Below are 22,807 nucleotides of genomic sequence, written 5' to 3' on the forward strand. Positions count from 1 at the left end.
TATTGTATGGCTTCAGAAGACTCGGAATACAACAGGACTTGTTTGTAATGCTTTTATACTGCTTGTTTATGGTCAGTTTTTGCAATAAATGACTGTGACAGTACTTGTATTTGTTGCGTGCTTTATATTGTTCAAAAGTGGGTAGGTTTAGGGTGGGGTGGGTTTAGGTGTTCCAATTAAAGTATACATTTATAGAAATAATTTCTATTTTTACAAATGCATGCAAACCATTTAATTAAGACAAACAACTGAAAACAATGGAGGACCCTGCACGTCGGAAAGTGACGCTAAAGGGGTACCTTGAGCGTCAAAAAGTGACGCCAAGGGGTCCTGACCAAGCGTCAGTATGTGTTGAGTTGGGTGTGAGAATGTGTTGGATATGTTATATATATAAAATGACACAAAATTTTATATATTCAATATCTTGTATTTTAGGGCATAACTGCATTTATGGAGTTGTTGCCCTGCATCATATTTGTTAACAGTCAACTAAATAAAATGTAAGATTACATACAGGTCTGGGGGTGGGGCCAATGCATTAACTGCGTTAAAATATTTGAATCATGCTATTTTTCATAACTAATTAAATAAGTTAACGTGTTAAACTGACAGCATGTTTTACTGTCAAATTATTTTTATGAAACATCAAGAAACTGTCAGCACACAGAAATTAAAACTATTTGACGTGTTTGTATCTGTGAGAACAAAGGGAAAATTAATTGGTGGTGCCTGAATGGCTACTATCTGTATTATTTTTAGAAAAACAGAAATTCTCATTACCAAGTCACAAACACTTCTGTGTAATTAGTTTTTATATTAAAATACTAAATACTAAGAAATCACTAAAATGTTTCACATCAACTAGCGTATGTCAAAGAGTTTAATTATAGTTATATTAACCCGTCTGTTTGTTGAAACTGGCTTTTGTTCTTTGTTAACCCAACCCAATTACTCTTTTTATCTTTTTTGTATTCCTTTCTAACTAATTCAAACCCATAGACATTTACAATTCTAAAGGCATTTATTATGCCAACATAAACAGATGAAAGAAAAGAAAGAGACTTCCCTCTCTTCTCACTCATCTCTCTGCTCTAGTTTGTGTAATCTAGTTAATACTTCAAAAAAAGAGAAAACTTCAAATATTGCTGCCTGCCATAAAAAGCATCTGTAAAATGAACATTTTATAATGAATTGTAAAACATGTAGAAAAAATACAATAAACCTAATTCAAATAAACAGCTGGAAGGCATGTACCGATACTACATGTAAATAAATCAGAGAATGTTAGCATGTCAGCATTTATTATATTTATGTTTTACACCTGGGGTCTTTAAGACCTCATATATACATAATGTAACATTTGTCATGTAGGAATTTTAAAGTATGATTAAATTAGGAAAAAATGTGAAAAAAATCTGATAATTAGTGCAAGTGTGTTTTTGAGCTAGTAAAAGAGGTCTCTCAAAGTCCAAACAGAACATTTGAGTTATTTTTCTCTCATTACCAATTTTTTCTTGTGTACCCCTACAGCAAATCTGCAGCACTAGAGGATCTGGCTTCATGTGTATGGTAAATACAGCTCTTTACATTTCATCACGTTTCTTGATGAAATAAGGGCAAACCTACAGCCATTTGACAGGGGTCACATTTCCGGCACAGTGGGGGTCAAAGCAACAGGCAAACACAGACAAGCTAAGCAGCCCTCCCACCTTCTCCAGATGAGATAAGACGGTCCTAGACGGTCCTAGCCAGTCCAGGCAGGGGGCAGCGCCGACCTTCTGAAAAAGATGACAGGAAGCTTATGGCCTGCAGTGCTGCTGCCCGCCCATCCTCCATCAAAAACAGATCTAAACCTCCGAAATGTCATTCTCATATTCCCAAATGCTGAGCGACAGTCTTTTATTTCAGCAGAAATTCTTAGAATTTTTTTTTTCTCATGACACGTTGAAATTTTCAGCGCTTTCACTCTTCGCAAGAGTGAAAAATATAATAAAAAAGCCTCAAAAATGCATTACAACTGCGATGACGGGAGGACACGCGGTTCAACATAAGACTGACATATTAATCACGGCAAATGGACAGAAGTGCCGCTATTGAGAAAATGTAGACGGCAGAGTAATTTCCTCAACTTAAGGCCCTTGTGCACTTTGGCAACGGCACTATCGCTCTCATACAAAGCGCTGAAGAAGTAGAAGCAACATTTCCATAATGTTATTGACCAAGTGCCACATTTCTGTCTGGAGTGCAATGCACCCTCTGTTTTATTTGCATGTCTATTAGCTGGAATACCAATCAAATGATAGCGATGGTAGAAAAGGCAATTTTCAGCCTGAGTGCATTCCAAATGCTCATTGGTTTAAGGGCAGAAAGTAAAGAGAACGCACGAGGATCAACGGTGAGATGCGGGAAAGGGCGTCACTGCGGTAAAGCATTCCTTTAATGAACGCTGCCTTAAAAGCGCCTAGAGCCCAAGTAATCAAGCTACTCATCAAGTAAACGAACCACCGCTTTGAGTATAATTACGAAACAAAAAAGTTCTTCACATGTAATCATACGTTAGAATGCACCGTGCCTTTTTTTTGCAAAAAAAGACCTAATATGAGCGTACAAATGGATGGAAGTAATAAAAAGCAGTATGAGTTAAGAACTGAGCAACTGTAATATGCAGTTGCTAGCTGTAACTTTAGAGAATATAAATTGAATTATGTCAAGAAAGAGCAAAAAATTCCAAACAAATCAGCTACATTTTCATGGCACTAACTGAAGGTACAAAGCATTGTGATTGTACAGGTTTGCAAACTAAACCACTAGTCAAAATATTCATAAATAATTTTAAACTTGAGCTATTAAGTACAGTATAAATATAAACAAATGTAAATAAATATGATTTGGTAAGTACAACTTTTGATAAGTTTTAAAAGTTTGGGGTGTTTAAGATTGATCAATTGATTTATTGATTTTAATGCTCTTCAAAGAAGCCTTTTATGCTCACAATGGCTAAATTCATTTTAATAAAACTATTATATTATATTATGAAACACTAAATCTATAATTATGAAATATTATAAACATTTGAAATAAATGATATTCGTTTTAATAATAAAAAGTAATAGGAAATATAAATATTTCAAATAAAAAAATCTATCTTAATTAATGTTCTTATTTTTTAAGGATATTCCGATGAATAGTAAAAAAAAAAAAAAAAAAAGCATTTATTTGAAATATCAATGTTTTGTCACATTATAAATGTCTTAACTGTCACTTTTGATCAATTTAATGCATCCTTGTTGAATATCTGTTTCTTTAAATAAAATATTATAGTCCCCAAACTTAACTTAATTAATACAGACATTTATAAAATGCATAGTTCTGGCTCTAAATTCTAATATGTTCCACTCAGACTGTCATTCTGTGCATTAGGGGTGAGGATTTTTATTACACACATTAGTACACCAGCAAATGGCAACAAGTGAACCAGCAGGATTGTGTGTATGATTCAATGACTGACTCACAAAGATGAGAGAATCATTGAATCATTCACTCAGTAGTATTGGTACAAAACACAGACTGATTGAGGCAGAGAACAAACAGACATACAGACTGATAACAGACTGATATAAACTAGTGTTTCTCAGAAATGCAAATATGATTCTCGAAATTCTGATTTTTTTCTTGCAATTGCGATTTAATATCTAGACTTTTTTCCTCACAATTCTTTTTTTTCCCGCATTTCTGACTTTTTTTGTGAGATGTAAACTCACTCTGGAAAAAAAAATAGTGAAATCAAAAGTCATAATTTATCTTTTTTTTTTTTTTTAATTCAGTGGTGGAAACTGGCTTCCATAAGAATGTGAGAGAAACATTGGAGGGGGATCTCTTTCTTTTTTTATTGATTACACTGGGGTTTTTCACATTTAATGGTCAGGGGTGCATTTCCCGTACAACGACGTAACTCGCTGATTAACCTCCATAGTACAATGCATTGTTGTGGAAATGAACTAGCTAGTCACGACTGTTTGCCGAACACGGTCGCATCTCCCTCTTTTGAACCACATTAGTTCAACAATGTAGGGCCGTTGTTAATGACGTCACCGAGTAATAATTTATGCTATTTAACCTAATAGAGATCTCTAAAATGCAGCTATATTAAACATGGCACCTGATGACAATTTACTATTTTTTTGTTCCATGTCATTTCGCTTTATTCGATGTTTGATACATCGTGGGTTCCCTCTTATGTCATACTCTGGGGCTCCCGTAGGCATTTATGCGCATGTGCACTATTCAAAATCGTCGCTTGCAGAGGAAGCTTAAAAATACATAGATTAAAATGCATTTATATTTAGATGGAATGAAAGAAATAGACTGTACTGCATGTTAGCTTGCTTATTGTGCCCAAGAGCATAATTTATTGAGCACATATGTCTTACTAACAAGGAACTATGCTTCTAACCACAGGTCGAGAGCTGTAGTTCCACGCAAGTTTGTGACGCTGTTTACGAATGTTCGTTTGAACTATGGTTTTGGGAAACACCGAATCGTTTAACTATTTTGGTAATGACGGAACTTGCGACCATAGTTGGCTAACAATGCTTTTGGAAAACACACCCCAGGACAGCACACAGTAGAGACAGGAAACAACTGGACAGGTGAGACGAGAACAGGAGCATTAACTTTAGCTGGCATACAAGGAGTAAAATCTGAGCATCTGAGTATGTGATGTTGTTGAGATCTCTTCTAAAGCTTAAAAGGAGACAAAAATGAGACCACCAAAGTCTTTAGTGTAGGAGAAAAAAACTAAGCACAGACCAAGGAGACCATTGTGAGAGTGTTCAGGAGACACGTATGAGAAATAAGAGACTCAAGCAAAAGTCTCCACACCCATAAAAATGATTCTTCAACACTGTTCAGATTATTTAAAAAAATCCTTTTCATTTAACACCATTGTGTTAGGTTTTCCATTTATACAATTGCATTGTGTTAAACTGACTTGAAACAGTTGCATTTTGGTACAACTCAGTATTTTCATTTTGAAAGAACGTGTGTCAATTAAATAGGCCAAAAATACCATTTGGTGCTTGTTCAATTTACTTAAGTAAATTAAGTTAATCCAACACAATTTTTTCAACCACTTCACTTAATTAATTTGAGTTGAGAGTACATAAATTATTTTACTTGTGTAACTAGGAAGTGAATTTCCCCTTCCCATCATGCTTTTTACAAAGAGAATAAATGTTGAAATAAAATGTTATTTTATGCATTTTTTAATTAAGATGATACAATTGGGAGACTTGTTAATGTTTAATGTTCTTTAATGCTTGTATTTAAAACAGTTTCTGGAGAGTTAATGTTTTTGGGGGTTACCATTGTGGTGAAGTGTAGAGCATGAGCTTGGGTTGAGGACCTGCTGACGTGAGTTAAAGTTGTTTTGATAATAAAATAATCAACTATTTTGGGCATGCCATGGAAAGCCATCTTATGGCTAATGCCTAACAAGTTGGTTAATGCCTGAAGTTAAGTACATCAAATGTATAATTTTTTTGAGTGTAGAAGGATTTCTGCCTAGTTATTTGTTTTCCAGTTAAATGTTTTATTTTGAGCATAAAATAATCACTTTATAAATGTATCAATTTCATTTAAACTATATTTGATCAAATTGAGTTGGCCGAACTCAATTACATTTCATTGCATGAATTTAATTTTTATGAGTTGGGGTTACACATATTTATTGGATGGAAATCCTGCCCTTAATTAAATTGAGTTCATTCAATGAATTATTTTTTTGAGTGCATTCGAGATTTGACTTTTCTTTCCTCTGGGTTATGCTGTCTCCTCAAGTAACCTTGTCAGTTTCTCTTTAAACAGATTAGCTGCTATCCGTGTAGGACAGTGTTCACTGTTTACATCTATTTATTTTTTCCTCTAGGTGTGACTCCTGCATGAATAGAAGCAGTGGGAAACGGCAACATGAAACGAGAAAGAATGAGGGCGTAAGACAGAGATACCCACAGGAGAAGTCAGACAGAGGGGAGAGACGGGACACATTGTGATGGTTCTGAGTGACATTGCACAGAGGACGTTTCTCTTCGTAACAGCAGTGGTAAGCATTTGTTCATTAAAGACTCCTACATGGGTCCCATAGCTGTGGCATATTTAAATAAATATGCAAATGACTACATTTCTATTCAAAGGCTTCTTTTCACTTCAACAAGGTTTCTAAATAACCCAGGGGACACAATTCGTTCCGTGTGAATAAAACCACCTGTCAGCAACTTAAAATTAACATGTAAAAATTATTTGAAGTTCCCCACATATCTCTCCCTCAGATATGTGCCCGGCTTTAAAGGTTAACAAAATTACATAATCAAAAAAGAAAAAGCAACAAGCCAGCAGAGCAGAAGGCTAATAAAGAAAGCGACGCTTTAATATGCCAGTGCTCCCTTTATGTCCTCCAGCACCTTATTGACTCATTTCCCAACCAGGAGGATGGGAGAATTTATCCAAAATAAACTAAATAAATAAGATAGAGTCATGGCTCAATAAAACGGCACAACACTTGTTCTCCAGAGGCCACAATTCAGGTACACAAAGCATTTCCTCTGATTGAATCAATGCGCTTGGCCTTCTCTTTTGGTATTAGAGACAAATGTGAGCCTTAAAGGCATCATATTTGTTTTGTTTCATTCACAAGTCATAAGCCAACAAGATCCTGGAATGAATCCTGACGTCTAAAGGCAGATGCACGCAGTTTTCTGTCCTTCACGATTGTTGCCTGTTGGTATATTGTGACCAAGACTGTAACAACAATTCATCGGCCTGGGAGCACAGGTGCTATGAGTAGGCTATACACTGTACACACACAGGAAAAAAGGTACAAATCTGTCACTGGGGGCGATACCTTTTCAAAAGGTACTAATATGTCATTTTAAAGTACTAATACATAACATTTGGGGGTAAATAAGGTATAAAGATGTACCGTTTAACTTTTGTTACTTTTTTGTAGCATAGCGAATTTGTTTTAGGTTTTATTCATTGGGTTTTCTGTCATGTCATGGCAACAAATTTGTAAACCTGCTTAAGAGTTATGTCAAAGTAAATAAACTGTTGAATAAATCTATTATTTTTGTTTTCTTTGCGCATAAAAGTATTCTTGTAGTTTCATAACATTACAGTTGAAACACTGATGTCAAAATGACTATTTTATCGATGCTCTTACTTCCTTTCTAGGCCTTGAACGTGTCATTTTTTATGTTGCTGTTTATGCAGGGTCAGAAAGCTCTCAGATTCCATCAAAAATATCTAATTTGTGTTCTGAAGACAAACAAAGGTTTTACAGCTTTGGAACGACATGAGAGCGAGTAATTAATGAGAGCTATCCCTTTAAGTCGTACTGAATTCAGAATATTCCTTTAAAATTATATAAATGGATCATAAAAGATGAGAGAAAATGAATAAATGCGTTCTTGACAAATCATCAAGCCAAACTATAAATCAAGTGTCTATCAATCAAAACGTCTGACTTGCTAATTAGTGCAGATGCATCTTATACTTTCCATTGTAAACATTCATCTCAATTGGATTAAAACAATGTTATCTAGCAGGGGACTAAGCAAGAGTGTGTCCTACTTTGATTTAGCTTAATCTGTTTCAGTAGGTAGTATGTCAATACAACAAAGAGATTTTAATTTAAAAGGCAACAACACAACTATTACTGTACAGCTGATACATAAGCCTAAGTAAAGCATAGAAAAGTTCTCACAAACAAAACTTTCTCCACACTTTTCATCAGCTAGGTTTGATCAATGAATGTTTACCAGTAAGGGTTTGAATGACCATTATTCATAATTCATTTATATTGGGGAAAAAAAAAAAAAAAGGGTTCAATATTTCAGAACAAATACTTTGCCACCATCTAAATCAATAACACACCTGTTTATGATTAAATCTTTGTTGTGATTAAACAAAGTCATAGATTCACATCTACAGCCAGTCATCATAAAATCTGCAGCATGTCATACAATAAGCAGACAAACTAAATTCTTGTTAATTTGAATGTATATTATGGATCATAAAGACAGCATAAAAATAACTAGAGTCTGACCTCTGCTGTTCTGTGTATTGGTTCACCAGAGTACATTGCATATATTCTCTCATTGCCAAACAAAACAGTCGCAAGGACAATAGTCCCGCTGAATAATTTATGCACCTCTGAACTACCACAGAGCATTCGGCAACTTCGCCATGCACTCGTTTCCTGCTGAGCGCTCTGACAAAGGGCTTTGCTGAAGAGAAAACAGGCACGAAACATCTGCTAAGACATCTGTTTGCAGGCCCCGTCGTGCCCTGACTCCGCGGCCTGCTGTAAGCCCACGCTATCATTCCAGTAATGACACGTCCCAGTGATCCTGCACTGCAGAGAGCCAGGGTCAGCCAGGGCTGCTCTGAGGTCTTCTGTCATGGGCAGCACTCTTAAATACAGTAGATTCAGTTTCAGCACCACGGACAGCAGCACTGCTGCACATCCACAGAAACTTTCAGAACCACGGACAGCAGCACTACTGCAGTAACACAGCTGACCTTCAGCACCATGGACAGCAAATAATGTAATTATGCATCCTTACTAGTCCAGTCCCACTAAGGCTTTAAGTCTACACAAGTCTAAAAAAAAAAAAAAAAAAAAGGTAATTTTCTGCCAGGATATTACATTAATGTTTTGTCAGGCATTACATAGCACTGAAAAAGCTCAGTGCTGATTCATTTTCAACATTTTTTGTGCAGTGAATTGCACAGTGTACAAAGAATTGGGGGTGATAGAAGGATAAGAAGCATACATCCTTCGAAACAGGCTTGATGAACTATGAAAAACGAAGACTGCCTTCCGAGAATCCTTCAAAATTTAGATGCCCTTGTGCAGTGCAGGGCTGGGGACCTCAAGGACAAGTTTAAAAACGCCTGCTTTAGGACATTTGATTTCAGCACCATGGCCAGCACACACTATAGGTTTTAGAACTGCATCATGCAACAGTCAACAGTTGATATTAAAACACTGCAAAACTTCTTCAAACTGTACGTCATTTGATTTCAGCACCACGGACAGCAGCACTCACATAGCTGACCTTCAGAACCATGGACAGCACACATGAGACTTGCACAATGGTACACTACAATCAGTGGATAATTTTTATTTTAAGAACCATATACTTCAAGTTAGTCTAGATTTCATAACCCTAGTTATATTCAATTCTTTTTTATCATTAAAAATAATACTCTGAAATGGAACGTGTTTAATTAGCAAAGAGGTAGTTTAAGTGCACAGGCATCATAGATGTCCAGAAACAGTAATTATGTTTCTCAAACTCACTGTTGCTTAATACGATTTTGTTTTTGTTGTCAGCAAATTATCAGCATACTTTAAAAATATCTGACTTGTAATTAAATCCAGGCCACCTGAGAACTAAGGATATGCTTTTCTTTTTTTTTTTTTTTTTCACAGTAGGAAAAATCTACTGTGAAAAGGAAACTCTTTCATTGATTTCTTTTTTTTAGTTTCTTTCCTAACACTCAGAAAATGAGTTTACAACTTGTCAAGCAAAATTATGCAATACAAAGATCTATTTGACCTAAATAAAGGGAGTTTTTGATAGTATAAAATGTTACTAAAATCTTAATAAGGCTACAGTGTGTCTGTTGCAGATACTTACAACTACCGGTGCTTTCTTGAGAAAACGGGTTCCCACCTGGATTCAGGGTCACCCCAAAGGTCTTATTTCCAAATGGGGCATCACATGGATCCACATAGAGAAGAGAACCACCAAACCCCACCTCAGACAGGAGAGAAAGCTGTGGAGAGATGACATAGATTTTTTGTTTTTGAAGTGCTCACCAAGGCTGCATTTATTTGATCAAAAATACAAGATAGACAGATAGAAGCATATACAAGTTTTCACTAGTGGTTACAGACCTTTGGACTCCACAGGATATGAATATAACATTTGGTATTGTGCTTCTCTCAAAAATAATGTGCATTACAGTTTGTGAGAGTCAGTGAGTCTCTAGAGGTTACTAGTTCTCTAGTCCTCGGTGTGGGTGGACGATAGCACAATAGCAGTAATAATTAATGATTCTCCATGTGCCATCTCAGTCTGTGTGAGTATCTGAGTGTGTTTGGCGTAACAGCTGGGAGCGCTGGGCAGCTCTTCTCACAAGAGCTTCCAACAGCTCTGCCAAATTAGACAAACCACAGTATCTATCACAGCAACTCAACTTGTCAGGGATGGAGCAAAAAATGAATATATATTTTATATAGTTACAAAAACCACAATATACCACTGTATACTTCAGTGTAGATGGTGTTTCTTTTTCTTCATTTTTCTATGATGCTTGTATAGCCAGTGTTAGTAGACAAATGAAATAAACTAGTGAGAGTGAAAAGTGTGCCTGAAGAGTTTATTTTCACATAAGTCCACAGGGCCAAAAGTGCTCATAGCTGAAGAAACACCCACATAAAAATCAATGATCTCAAAGTAGAGCAAATAATACCCAACTTGGCTGAATTTGAACTTCATTCTTACTTGACCAGGGTAAAAGAATAAGGATGTTTGCAGCCTTGCATGGCAGTAGGCATTTATATCATCTGAGTCACTGTTCAAAGGTCCTTTCTGTCTTAAACATCTAGTCGACATTCTCACTGTGACCGCTAATAGCAGCGTATACCATATGCACAGCGGCACATCATTTATGCTGATGGTGCCAGCCGTGTCAGCGGTTAGACTGTGTGTCAAACAGACGGGCACATTTGGTGCGAAGGCAGATGCACCACTGGGTGTTGTGCAAATGAAACTCCCTAGCACCTGACAACCATATGAGAAGCCAGCCAAAAGCCACTCCCCATGCACGATAAAGATAAACAGACTTGTAATACCCTTGGAAATCTTTTTCTTTTCAATACGGCAGTTGTTCACAGATAGCAATCAACACCTTGTAGGTATTTCGGTTGCTTGGGAGCATCAGCTGATGTTGGTGCCATGGATCATGCCTCTTGCTAAATGCCAACTAGAGCCAACAACTTGTCCTTCACGGGAATACAAAGGAGCACAACTAAACACACAGCACTTGACATTTACTTACAGTCTCCAATACACACAGCAGCTCATAGAGGATGAGAGGAAATACATCGCTTAGCCAATAATCTTCCTGCTACTAATTTTTTAATTACTTTTTGTAGGATTGCCATTATTAAATGCAGTGAAATTAAATCTGCTCATGTTCATTTGTTCCATTATTGCTCTTCACAAATTTGTTAGGACAATTAATCACTAATTACTTCAAGCCAAACTAATTCTTACAGATACTGAAAATCACATACAACAACCAATGGTATTTCCTCTAAAGAAGGAAAGAACTAAAAATTTTACAGCTACCACATTTTTCAAAGCATGACAGTAGTCTTATTTAAAAAATAATAATAATAATAATTATATATATATATATATATATATATATACACAGTGGCATGCGGAAGTTTGGGAACCCCTTGCAGAATCTGTGAAAATGTGAATAATTTTAACAAAAATAAGAGAGATTATACAAAATGCATGTTATTTTTATTAGTACTGTCCTAAGTAAGATATTTTACATGAAAGATGTTTACATATAGTCCACAAGACAAAAAAAAAATTAGCTGAAATTATTAAAATAACCTCCTTCAAAAGTATGGGAACCCTTGGTTCTTAATACTGCGTGTTTTTACCTAGATGACCTATGACTGTTTTTTTTTTTTTTGTTTTGTGATGGTTGTTCATGAGTCCCTAGTTTGTTCTGAACAATTAAACTGAGCACTGTTCTTTAGAAAAATCCTCCAGGTCCTGCAGATTCTTTAGTTTTCCAGCATCTTTTGCATATTTAAATCCTTTCCAGCAGTGACTGTATGATTTTGAGATCCATCTTTTCTCATTGAGAATCATTGAGGGACTCAAACACAACTATTAAAAAAAGTTCAAACATTCGCTGATGCTCCAGAAGGAAACACGATGCATTAAGAGCTGGAGGGTGAAAACTTTTTGAATTTAAAAATCAAGGTAAATTGTACTTAATTTGTCTTCTGGGAAACATGCATGTATCTTATGTTGCTTCTGAAGGCCAGTTCTAAATGGAAAAAAAGATATTTCATACTTCATCCTGTTCAAATGTTTTCACCCCCACCTCTACATTTCCTACTCATTTCTGACAGCTGTAACCCTTCATGCTACAATGGGTACCATTCTCTAGTTTTGATTACTGTGTTCCAGAAAATAAAGATTTTTGTTATAATACCTTGGATATTTCATCAAACAAAATTTCAAAAAAATAATGAAATATTTATAGATTGTTCTAATGTTGACCTCCACTGTATGTATAGATAGATCTAAGTTATATAAATATTCTACTTTTTAGTTTAAAGCCTATGGCCTATTTGAGATTTTTTGTGCCAGAAAAGTGTTTGTCCTACATATATCTACATGTACTTTCTAGCCTTCCTTCAAGAGCTAATTTTGAGGGTGACATTAGCGTAACTTCACAAAAAGACATTCTCTTCATATCTGTTGATTTACTCAGGGGGAGACATTTACGAAAATACAGTAAATGTGTACACTCCTAAAATATTTCCATTTCAGCACCTTCAGGGCAGGACAGGAACTGTCGCACACCCTGGGGAAATCTGCTGGGGAATGTATGGAAAACAGAAAAGCAAACAGAACGTTTCCAACAGAGACGTCGGAAAAAGCTGTTCTTTGCAACATGTATCCTTTTTAATCATATTACATTAATGACACAAACTCAAGGACATCTTTAATCTAAGCAGACCAACCTGTTCAGATCCTACCCATGGTTTTGACACTATATTCTAAGGATAAGGCTTAACGAATATGAATGTTGCATGCTGCCAAGCATAACATCATGAGCCATAATTCTTGTTTTACTGCAAAGCGAGACACAAAAAAAACCCATAAACCTTTTAAAAATCTTATAAAAGTGTTTCTACCAAAACTGAGCTGAATGCTGCGAGTCAAATTTGCTTTATTATCCACATTTGGACTGTGTGAGAATGAGCCGTGTGAGCACAGGAGCGACAGAGATGGTAGATTAAGGTCTCGGATCAAAAGTGCCATCATTCTCTGGGCTAATTGTCTGAGGAGGAGCAGTCAAAACGCTTGATCCTCGCAGGCTGAGCGTAAGCACTCGCTTTAAAGAAAATCAATAACTCTTCCCAAACAAATGACAGCTAAGAGTGCCTGGCACAGGGCTAGAATTCAAATAAAGAGTCTAGCTGTCCCAAAGGTCACTATTATCTGCATCATACAGTCATAACAATGGAATCTATGCTGATGAAATGCACATGTGCAAACTCAGAGACACTTTCTTTCAACATTCAATGAGTATTAATGGAAAAAAGACAAACATTAAAAAACACAACTTTTTCCAAAGAAACTGTTCACTCAAAAATGAATGTATTTTCCCTTGTGTAACAAAAAATGTAAGAATGTGCAGTTTTTATAGTTTTAAACTGTTCCTTTGTGTTCCACAGACACATTAGTTAAAAGGTTTTAACAAAATGAAAAATTCTCTCTGTTATAGTCCAGCATTACATCACATGTTTATTTTTCATGAACTCTTTTCATGAATTCTTTGGTTTAATTATATGGTCTGTAGGAGATGAGATATTGTAGCAAGAACTTGATGACCCATTTAAATAAATGCATAAAAACTCATGGGCACTTGCTGTATTGCATTGCTGCATTCACAGAAGTTAACAGGAAATTACAGATGTGATGTCAAAAGGTTTTTATCTGATTTCTAAATGCTTTTTTTTCTTGCATCCTTGAAGATAGCACATTTGTGAGTGACAGTGAGTACAGCAGAAATGTGAAGACAGTGTCCCAGATCTCACTGTGCATGAGACATGTAAATTAATCACAAAGCTACTGAATAGCTCAACTCTTATGAAATATGAAAACATGCTTCTACAATATAATCTATCCAGCTTCATGATCTATTTAGTATCTTTTAAAAGACATCCATTTGTTTGAGGTTAAAAAGAATACATGCATGTTAAAGATCTTTCTGTCTTTCTAATACTGTGATACTCATTTTTGTTTAAAATACATATTCATTCATCATTCATACATTTATTAATTTATCTGAAATCCACAATATTGGATTCCCCCCTAAAAAATTTACGTCTGCTGAAAATGTACTCACCCTCAGACCATCCAATATGTAGATGAGTTTGTTCCTTCATCATAACAGATTCTGAAAAAGCACTTGCTCACCAGTGGATCCTCTGTAGTGAATAGGTGCCGTCAGAATGAGAGTCCAAACAGTGTGCATATTGTACGTATTTCTCTCCTGATTCTGATAAGATGACTTCTTTCAGTGGAGAACGCAATATTATGGAGAGATAACTTGTATTTTAGCAGGAAGCAATGATTTTAAGTTGAATAATGAATTAATGAATTAGTTTCTTAAAAACACAACTTTCTCATTTCACAAGAGGTTAACTGACAGACTGCTGTCATTTGGATTACTTTTTATCAGAAGTTTGGACTGTCATTCTGACGGCACCCATTCACTGCAGAGGAAAAAAAGTGGTGAGCAAATAATGCTTAAATACTAAACTTCTGCAAATCTTTTCTGATGAACAAATAAACTTATCTGCATCTTGGGGATGGCCAGGGGATGAGTACATTTCGTCAACTTATTTTTGGGTAAATTATTCCTTTAAAAATGTATTTCAAAGATTTTCTGATGGAGAAAGAACTATACAAACTACATGTGTCACTGAAAAACTGATACTGCTTTGCAGGATCAATATAAAAATAAGTGTTTGCACATACTGAAATTCTTGTCATTTACTCACCCTCCTGGCAGTCCAAATTCATATGACTTTATCAACCATGAAACAGAAGGATGAGGGATAAGAGGATGGTGATTGTAACTGCTGAAGCTCCAAAAAGCACATAAACTACCATAATCTAAACCATCTCTGAAATGTTTTCCTAAGTCATTCAAATGATTTGTTTCTAAAACAAAATGCAAATCTGTATTCACTCAAAGCTGCAATCAAATCTGGCACATACTGTATGCAACAACGTGTTTGTGTGCACTCAACAACAAATACGCACACAAAGACGGTTAAGAAATTCAACTGCACACTAACCACAATGGTTTTGCATGTATAATCAACATGGTGTGAAAATGAATGACATCTGAGAATAACTCACCTTTATAATATATACTTTGAGAACCCCTGCTTGAACGCACAGTAATCATATATCAGATTTGAAAATGATTCAAACATTCTACTAAGAACATGAACAACAAAGACAACAAAACCAACAGGTGTCTTTTCTCAACTCAGCAAATTATAGGATAACACCTGTGCTTTACCCACTGATAAATATCAATTACAATGATCTGTATCACTCTAATGACACCATCAAACACCTGAGTATGAAGTAATTATCTTGGTCAAGGTATTCAGAGATGGTTTACAACATTAAGTAATGGTAAAAGATATGACTTGAGCTGTACCGTAATTGTTTACACATTAATCACATTTAATGATTTCCCAAACAGCTGCCAGTGATTTAATTATAAGAAATAACTTGCTTAAATCTCTGTCATGATTAAATGCAACTAATAATCATGGTTATTCGTTGGTCTAATGAGACTAAGTCAATCTAATTTAGTCATTAATGAGTGACTAGCATCTCTTTGAAGGGATTAAATGCATCCACTTACAATGAACCAGAATTAACATAAAATAAATAAATAAAATAAGATAATTTCTTTGTCCTTAACAATTCAGTGATTCTAGATATAAAAAAAGATAGATATTAAAAGTTGCTTATGCATTTATTTAATCAAAAATATATTATTAGTGGTGTCAAAAGTAACGCGTTAACACAGGTGATTTTTTTTTTCATTTTAACTCGTTAAAAATATTTAACGCAATTAACGCAGGGGCGAGGCTAGGTTTGGCCACCCCACTCACAACCACTAAAGAATTGCGTTTATTTAGAAACAGAACGTAATAACGAGCACATCAAACGGGAGACTTTTCAGACGCGCGCTCCAACAAGGTCACGTCAGTAAAAACCAATCTTCCTGTCCTGTCAGCCGTTATACTGTGCTCGAAGTAACAAAAAAGGTGACTAAAACTGCCTTAAAACTATGCATGTTTATAATAAAAGTGTTTATTATTTACGATTCACATTTAAAGCAGTGTCAGATTCACTTCAAGTTCAGCACCGACATCTTTTAAGCATCTTCAGCAGCCAAAATATCCTAATAACCAGCTGATGTGATGTCTGTTAATCAAAAAACAAAATAAAAAAAAAAATCACTTCTGTAGTTTTAAGCTTTATCTTTTATTTAATTTAGCCTTAATGTTTGATAATTTTATTAAATGTGGCTATATTTTCTTCCTGAGGGGACAGGTAGCTATATGACTTATTATAATGGGTTTATGTGAAGATTGTTTTAAGTTCACAAATCTAAATATAGCTGCAAGCAGTGATGACGGGCCCGAGACGTCAGCACAACCGCCACGCCGGTAGCATCAGGAAAACAGTGCATTTACAGTAACCCTCTGGCAGTTTAGATGTAGGAGGTACAGCAATGAAAGGGTTACACTTTAAAATCAAATGTGTGAAACACATATACCCCCCCCCCCCACACCCCCCACACCCCACACACACACACACAGACAGAGGGACAGAGAGAGCAGTCTGGCAGTGTGCATTTTATCGTTACTGCAATGAAAGGGTTACACTATAAGATTAACACTCAGACATACACACAGACATACAGGGAAAGAACAATATATAAAACTTTGGCAACACTTTACCATGCAGTTTCATTTATGATTCTAATTAGTTGAACTGAGCAGTAAACGGTCAGACTACTATCAGTGAGAGAGGTTAGGATATCTAAAATATTTATTGATTTTTCCTTTAGATTTTTTTTTTTTTTAAGAACAACAATAGGGCCTTCACCCTTTAGGGGCTCGGGCCCTAATGTTAAATTGAAAGCTCTCTATTTTACTGTAATATTCAATGGCTATGGTCAATGGTTAAATATTAGGAAAAAATTCAAAGAGACATCAGTTGGTATCAGTGATACTTGCATTCAGTCGTAAAAAAAAAAACAAAACAATAGCATTAATTTGAAGATTGAATGTGAAATAATTTCAGTATAAGCGTATAATTAAAAATTGTAATGTTAGGTGGGATTAACCACGAAAAATTTCAGAAAAAATGTGCGATTAATCCGTTTTTTTTGTTTTGTTTGGTTTTGTTTTTAAATTGATTGACACCACTAATTGTAATATATTTTCAAATGTAATTAATTCATGCGATGCAGAGCTGACATGATCTTTCAGAAATTATTTTAATATGCTGATTTGCTGGCCAAGAAACATTTATTTTGTATTATCAGTACTGAAACCAGTGCTTTATATTTTTGATGAATACAAAAAGTTCCAAAGAACAGCATTTATTTAAAATTATTTTGTTACAATGTAAATGCCATTTTGACTAATTTTATGCATTCATGCTGAAAAATACCAATTTGTTTCCAAAAGAAAAGCTTACTGAGCCCAAACATTGTGTAACATTCTGTGAACAGCTGTGCACCTTCATTTACACCAAAAATACAGTATATATTAATTTAACAACTTACCTTGTAAAGCAAAGGCGATTGTCCAAGTTTCAGCAGTGCTATTTTATTGGTCACATTTACACTAGCTTGGACTCGTCTCAAATCTTCTGGGCTCCCATATTGAACATCCACCACTTCTGCCTAGAAAAAAAATAAATATTTTTAAGCATTTACCATTTTAAAATGATTCAGTCTGACCTCTCGCTGTATGTGTGTGAGGAATAACAAACCTCTGATTTGTAATGCTGTGACTCACATAACTCACCCCATAAAGCTAGTTGTCACATTCATTACAGATAGCAAAGCATGAGTGAAAACAAAGTGAACATCTCAGGCTGTGTATAATGGGGGACAAGTACATATATTAGCCACCGCACTATAAATCACGCACAGACGCAGCATAGATGTCACAGCCCTGAAAGAATTCGAGGCAGATTCATGGCAGCTACAGGCCGCAGCGTCCTTTTTGTCATTTAGTCTGTACTGCTAAACCAGAACCCGGGTTGTGAGTTTAAGAAAAGCGAGTAGCTCTGACTGACGAGGGTTGATGAGGTGGGGTCAAACTAAATGCTATTTAAGGCCCGGAGACACAAAGTGGAAATGCATTACCTGAGTTTGATTCATTTTTCTCGGGCCTAGGGGGAAATGAAACACGACTCCGAACAGGAGAGTACATCTAGTCAGCATCACGAAACCACGAGACCATTGAAAGATGGGATTTATCACTAATGTCTGCATTTGCATTAGAAAAGTGTTCCGTCTAACCCCAAAGAAGAGGCAGAAAATTGGGAATGGATGAGATTTGCACTGAGAGGCTGTCATTAAGGTAATGAAATTAACGAGGGCACGCATTGCGGAGAACAAATCGCTTTTCTAGACGAGCGACGGCTCCTTTCACGAGTCATCTCACCCCCGGCGACTCGAAGCAGCTAGAAGAAAATAACAATTGTTTTCACATCTACGTGATTGAAGAGCGGAAAGAAATACCCACCCCGTAATTAAACATTATTTTGAGGAGAATGTTAAATACCACCCCAATCACTGTGAGAGCGACGACATGTCCTCTGTGAATAAAGATTCGCCACTTCTTCAATGCTCAATTCGTTTTTCATTTTGCAGGAGGCCGTGAAGCATTATTACAGTGAGAACCTCTTGAAATTTCAAAGGAATTTCAAATGCCCTTCTTGTGTCCAGCTGATTGAACTTTTTGTAAATATCCATGGAAGATTACAATTCGAACTATGTTAACACACCGGCTTTGTCGAGGTGTTGCAGAACCGTTTCATCATTTCCCTGCTTTACTTTTTATATAGCACAATCAATGTTAAATGAATACAAATGACCACTCCCAACAGTATAGCTCACGTATCAAAGGAAGCACTGAGAACAAGGCGTTTCATGAAGAGCATATAGAGCAGTTTTTTTTTTCTTTCTACATTCCATCGTACATCATCTACAACATCGAATCCTCCATGCGGCTCGTATGTTTTAAAACAACCACCAATTTGAGAGGTCTATGCAATGCTTTATTTGTCAAAAATGTTTTTTGTGCAAAAAAATAAAGAAAGAACTATATTAGCTCTTTAACCAGATAATATGTGTATATTACTTAATATTAAATATTAATGTACAAGTACATGACTCATCAGTAATTATTATTTTAATGCAGTGGTTCTCATCCGAAGAACTGAGGCCCACTAGGAGGCCTCAAGATGACTTTATATGATTAAAAATAAGACAAAAGCATTAGGATTAAATGAGTAAAGCAATAAAACAACTAAAAATACTTTAGTAATATTTCCTTTTTTAATTCACCCTATAATAACCATTTCCCTTGTCTTTTTCTTAAATAAAATAATAAAATAAAATAAAATAAAATAATCTGTTTCTACACTGTTGACTCAAATGAAGATGTCAATATCTGTGCTAATGCACAAATCATTTATTTTGGGTAAGAAAAAAAATAGAAGTTTTGCATTAGTAGGAATTACACACACATTAACAAAATAAAATTAAATTAAAAAATTAAAAAATAATCAAACAATAAAAACAATCAATTGGGTTGAAATTGTAATTAAAACATTTTATAAATAAAATGCTGGGGACAAAGTGACATTTATAGATTCCTTGAAGAAATTAAAACAATGGGATTTCTTTGTTGATTGAGCTGTGGTATAAAAAAGGGCATTCTTTGTGGGTACAAGTGATCATTGTCAGGCGTTCACCTCATCCACCAGCACAAGCCACATCACAGGAGGCTCCGCCCAACCGGTCCACGTCACCTGAATTCTAATTACACACACCTGATCTCGTTTGCCACTCCCTATAAAATGGACACGCTTCCAGTAATTGTTTGTCTGGTCTCAAGTTCACACCAGACCGCTCTGCTCCCTGTTTGGATTTTCCCTTCCTGTTGGACCGTGTTTTATGTCTCCTGTGATCATCGTATGTTTACTGTTTGGACCTGTATCACTCTTCATTCAGGAAAGTCTGCCATACCTTGTTTGTTCATTCTCTGACTCTCTCTACGCTATTAAACATTGTTATCATTTGCACTTACCAGTCATCTCCTCCTGTGTGTTTGTTCGTGTGTTTCGTGACAGAAGACCAGACCGACACACACACCACGATGAGCACCGAGACGCCAGCTGCAAGCGATCAATTCTCGGAGTTGGTGAACGCCTTTAAAGCGGCTTTAATTCCACCTGCGCCGCCAGCTGCCTCAGGAAGTCCCATGGCCGTACCAGCTAAATATGCGGGTGAGGCAGCCGAGTGTAGCGGTTTTCTTTTGCAAGTCAATCTCTATATCCAGATGCAACCTCAACAGTTTCCCACCGAACGGACCAAAGTGGCTTTCCTCACCTCGCTCCTCACTGGAAAAGCCCTGAAGTGGGCTGAGGCAATATGGAGCTCCAATAACCCGATTACTAATTCATATGAACAGTTTGTCTCCCATTTTTCAGAGGTTTTCAGGACGGCCACCGATACACTGTCTACATCGGACCAACTCTTCCGCTTACGTCAAGGTTCGTCTTCGATTCACGACTACACCCTTCAGTTCCGCACTCTGGCGGCGGCTAGCGGCTGGAATGAGGTATCGCTGCTGGGTGCGTATCGTCAGGGATTGAATCCAGAAATTCGCTCCGCTATGGCGATCTATGAGGATAGCATCGGATTGGAGGCATTCCTTCTGCGCACCACTCGAGTTTCTCAGCAGCTAGCCGCCTGCCAGCCTCCCATTACCGCTCCTCCGGCTGCCTCGGTGGCTGCTAGCCCTCCAGTACCTGAACCTATGCAAGTGGATTCCACACGTCTTACTCGCACCGAAAGAAATCGCCGCATCAGTCTGGGATTATGCCTGTATTGCGGTCAATCTGGACACATTCTCCGTACCTGCCCCGTCCGACCCCCACGCCCGATGGTGAGAAATTAAACTACTGGTACTGGAGGGCTCTACGGCTAGTGTAATCCTGGGACGCCCCTGGCTGAAATTACACCATCCGGAGCTATGCTGGGAGACCAGTGACGTCACGCGCTGGAGTAAGCATTGTTTCATCCATTGTCTGTCTGGAGTTCCCCCTCATCACGTCACGTCTGTTCCGTTAGCATCCACCTTGGTTGAAAGTCCCGAAACTCTCGGCACTCAAGAAATCCCGGCCGAATACAGGGCGTTCCAGGACGTATTCAGCAAACAAGCAGCCACCAAATTACCACCGCATCGGCCATGGGACTGCGCCATCGATCTGCTGCCTGGGGCTCAACTACCTAAAGGTAAAATCTATCCACTGTCCATCCCGGAGCGCCAGGCGATGGAGGCTTACATCACAGAGGCTCTCGACCAAGGATTCATTCGACCTTCTACCTCACCGGCCGCTTCGAGCTTTTTCTTCGTGGGCAAGAAGGATGGAGGTCTCCGCCCCTGTATTGATTACAGAACACTCAACTCTCAGATCATCCAACAGCCCTATCCGCTCCCTCTGGTCCCAGCCGCCCTCGAAGAGCTTCGTGGGTCCCAGGTGTTCACGAAGCTGGACCTGCGGAGTGCTTATAACCTCGTTCGTATTCGTGAGGGAGACGAATGGAAGACCGCCTTTGTAACACCCACGGGGCACTATGAATATCTGGTCATGCCTTATGGCTTATCCATCAGTCCTTCTGTCTTCCAAACGTTTATGAACGAGGTGTTCCGGGAGTTCCTCCATCAGTTTGTCATAGTCTACATCGATGATATCTTGATTTACTCCCGGAACATGGCCGAACATCGCCAGCACGTCCAGCAGGTCCTCCATAAACTCCGCCAATATCAGCTGTACCTCAAACTGGAAAAGTGTGAGTTTCATCAATCTTCTGTGTATTTCCTAGGTTATAACATCAGTGCCGAGGGCGTGCACATGGACCAGAAGAAGATTGATGCCATTCTGAATTGGCCACCTCCCAGTAATGTCAAGGAACTCCAGAGATTTCTAGGTTTTGCCAATTTCTACCGCCGTTTCATACAAGGTTACAGCTCCATCACCGCTCCTCTGACCTCCCTCCTGCGGGGTAAGCCGAAACACCTCACCTGGAACCCCGCTGCCCACGAAGCTTTCCAGCACCTGAAGCATCTCTTCAGCACAGCACCCCTCCTACGTCATCCTGATCCGGGACTCCCTTTCACGGTGGAAGTCGACGCGTCCACAGCGGGGGTTGGTGCTGTGTTGTCGCAGGCGGCCGGTGATCCTGCCATCCTCCATCCCTGTGCTTTCTACTCTCATAAACTGTCTCCGGCGGAGCAAAACTATGACGTAGGGAACCGAGAACTACTTGCCATCAAGTTGGCCCTGGAGGAGTGGCGCCACTGGCTGGAGGGGGCTAGACATCCAGTCACGATTATTACCGATCATAAGAATCTACAATATCTCCGAGATGCTAAACGACTCAACCCCCCCGTCAAGCACGCTGGGCCCTGTTCTTCACACGCTTTCATCTCCAGATCACATACAGACCAGGCTCCAAGAACATACCCGCCGACGCACTCTCCCGTCTTTCATCCCCGGAACCCTCCACAGATTTGGAGCCGATCATTCCCTCTCACCTCTTCGTCAGCCCCATCATCTGGGATATTAAT

General features: G+C 37.6%; 1 protein-coding gene across 1 annotated transcript in view; it reads right to left on the reverse strand.

Moving 5' to 3' along the window:
- Positions 1 to 22,807, reverse strand: part of LOC127172910 (inactive N-acetylated-alpha-linked acidic dipeptidase-like protein 2) — a 302,371-nt gene that overhangs the window by 131,455 nt on the left and 148,109 nt on the right. The window contains 2 exon segments of the mRNA XM_051122434.1: positions 9,702 to 9,840; positions 17,722 to 17,841. Of these exon segments, the coding sequence (XP_050978391.1) occupies positions 9,702 to 9,840; positions 17,722 to 17,841 (259 nt within the window).

This window comes from Labeo rohita, chromosome 11 (genome assembly GCF_022985175.1).
Source record: "Labeo rohita strain BAU-BD-2019 chromosome 11, IGBB_LRoh.1.0, whole genome shotgun sequence".
Classification (NCBI taxonomy): Eukaryota; Metazoa; Chordata; class Actinopteri; order Cypriniformes; family Cyprinidae; genus Labeo; species Labeo rohita.